Genomic DNA, 2,500 nt, shown 5'->3' on the forward strand with positions numbered 1-2,500 from the left:
TAATAATAATAGTAATAATAGTAATAATAATAATAATAATAATAATAATAATAATAATAATAATAATAATAATAATAGTAATAATAATAATAATAATAATAATAACAATAATAATAATAATAATAATAATAATAATAATAATAATAGTAATAATAGTAATAATAATAATAATAATAATAATAATAATAATAATAATAATAATAATAATAATAATAATAATAATAATAATAATAATAATAATAATAATATCCGGTTTATTGGGTATAGCAGCATTACTGCTGAAAATATACATCCTACATTAATCTATGACAGTGAAAAGATGTTGTTACAACCATTCAGAAAAGATGTTACAAACGTAAAAAAAAAAAAAGAAACAGTAAGCTGAGTAATAGGTGTGTAGTACAACAATGTTAATTCTTGTTGTTGATTAAGTTCACAAATGTCGGTGCGCGTGTGTATGCGTGTGTGCGCGTGCGTGTGTGTGTGTGTGTGTGTGTACGTGTGTGTGCGTGTGTGTACTTGTGTGTGGGTTTCCCCAGGACGTCTTAAGCTAACCAGTTCCCTTTCTCCCATCCCCCCCCAGGTCGCCCCTGCCTCGGCCTGACCCAACGCCGCAGCCACCTCCACAGCCACCACAGCCACCCCAGCCACCCCTACACCCGCCACAGCCACCACGACAGCCGCCGCCGCCGCCACCGCGGTGGTGGCGGCTTTCGTGGTGGCTTTGGCGATGCGGCGGTGGGAATCGTCCGCTGCCTCCTCCCGTTGGTGTCTTTGGGTGCTGCCTTGGTTGCTGGCGCTCCCTCCCCGCCACCCAACTATTCACACGACGCGCTGCCCAACACCTCCTTCACCTGCGCGGGCAAGGCGACGGGAGGATACTACGCTGACCCGGAGGCCCACTGCCAGATGTTCCATGTCTGCGTCCAGGTCGCCCCCGACGAGGTGAGAGAAACAACCTGACGGAGGGAGGAACTCCATGACGGAGGGAGGAACTCCCTGACGGAGGGAGAAGTGAGGCGGGAGGAAGGGAAGAACCCCTAAGAAGACCAAAACCCAAAGATGAGGAGGAGGAGGAGTTAGGGGAAGGGGGGATGCAGAATGTGGGAGGGGTCTAATAGAGGTGTTCAGGTGGATGAAAGGCTTTAACAAGGGTGATGCAGACAAGGTCATCATATTAAGACAACAGGGCAGGACCCGCGGCAATGGGTTTAAATTGGACAATTTTAGATTCGAGAAGGAAATAGGCAAGATTTGGTTTACTAATAGGGTGATCGACGAATGGAAAAGACTTAGTAAACATGTAGTAGTGAGCGCTGAAACTATAGATTGTTTTAAGAAAAGGTTAGACAAATTTATGGATGGAGATGGTAGGTGGTAAGGGACATGGAAGTGCCTAGTATAGGCCTTAAGGTCCCTTGCAGTCTCCTTCACCCTTATGTACTTGTGTGCCGGATGGGAGTCAAAGGTTAACGGGGACCTTACATATCTACAGGTGGACCTTGACGAGGTAAGGGTCGGGGGGGGGAGGGGGGAAGATTGAGGGGGGGACAGGGGGAGGCCAGAGAGGTCATGGGAACCGAGGACTGTCCACGTGGCACCTCCTTGACTTGCGGACCGACCTGCGGGGGGCGAGAAGGAGACAAAGTGGCGACCTTGTACGGGACAAAGTGGCGACCCTATACGGGACAAGAGGAACGGGACGTTCAGGGAGGAGGAAGAGGAGAGTGGGAACGGAGTAGAGGTCGAGGAAGAGTTCGTAGCGAGAACGTAAGAATGGATGAGACTGCAAGGGACCATAAGGCCTACACTAGGCAGTTCCATGTTCATGGTCCCCTACCATCCCCATCTATAAAGTTTAAACTTCTGTTAAAAACAACCGATAGATTCAACGCTTACGTCATGGCTACCAAGTCTATTCCATTCGTTGACTACTCGACAAGTAAACCCGTTCTTGCCTATTTCCTTCTTAAATCTAAATTTGTCCAACTTAAATCCAATACTGCGATTCCTGCCCTGCTGACCTGATAGGAGGGGTGGGAGGGAGGAGTCTATGAAGAGGAGGAGGAGGAAAGGGGAAGAGAGACAGGAGGAAGAGGAGGAGGAGGAGGAAGAGCAGCAGCTGGGGCAGTACGGTAACTGAAGCCCCTGAAATGTAGTTTTACTTGACCGAGGAAAGGAGGAAGGGAACGCGCGCGCGCGCGCACGTGTGTGTGTGTGTGTGTTTACCTAGTTGCATTTACCTAGTTGTATCTTACGGGAAGGGGAGCTACGCTCGTGGGGTCCCGTCTCTGTATCTTGCCATATATTTACTATTAAATTTGTGTATGGTTTTTGCACACACTATTGTTTCGTTCGATTTGTCCCAGACATCCACTACTCTGTGGGGAAAGCTGTTTTTTTTTCTCTTCTATAGATGTCCTTTTTGAGTTTCCTTCCATGTCCTTTTGTGTTTCTCTTATCCCAATTTAGTAAGTCGTCTCTATCAAGGACTTCCATA

At 46.4% G+C, this 2,500-nt stretch overlaps 1 protein-coding gene across 3 annotated transcripts in view; it reads left to right on the forward strand.

Moving 5' to 3' along the window:
• The window catches only part of LOC143031392 (uncharacterized), an 83,237-nt gene that overhangs the window by 73,067 nt on the left and 7,670 nt on the right, over nt 1-2,500 (forward strand). For all 3 annotated transcript variants that reach the window (XM_076195145.1, XM_076195147.1, XM_076195146.1), the window contains exon 2: nt 584-945. In XM_076195145.1, coding sequence (XP_076051260.1) covers nt 584-945 — 362 coding nt within the window. The remainder of the gene's footprint in view (nt 1-583; nt 946-2,500) is intronic.

Source organism: Oratosquilla oratoria, chromosome 12 (genome assembly GCF_046742065.1).
Source record: "Oratosquilla oratoria isolate Oo_2021 chromosome 12, ASM4674206v1, whole genome shotgun sequence".
Classification (NCBI taxonomy): domain Eukaryota; kingdom Metazoa; phylum Arthropoda; class Malacostraca; order Stomatopoda; family Squillidae; genus Oratosquilla; species Oratosquilla oratoria.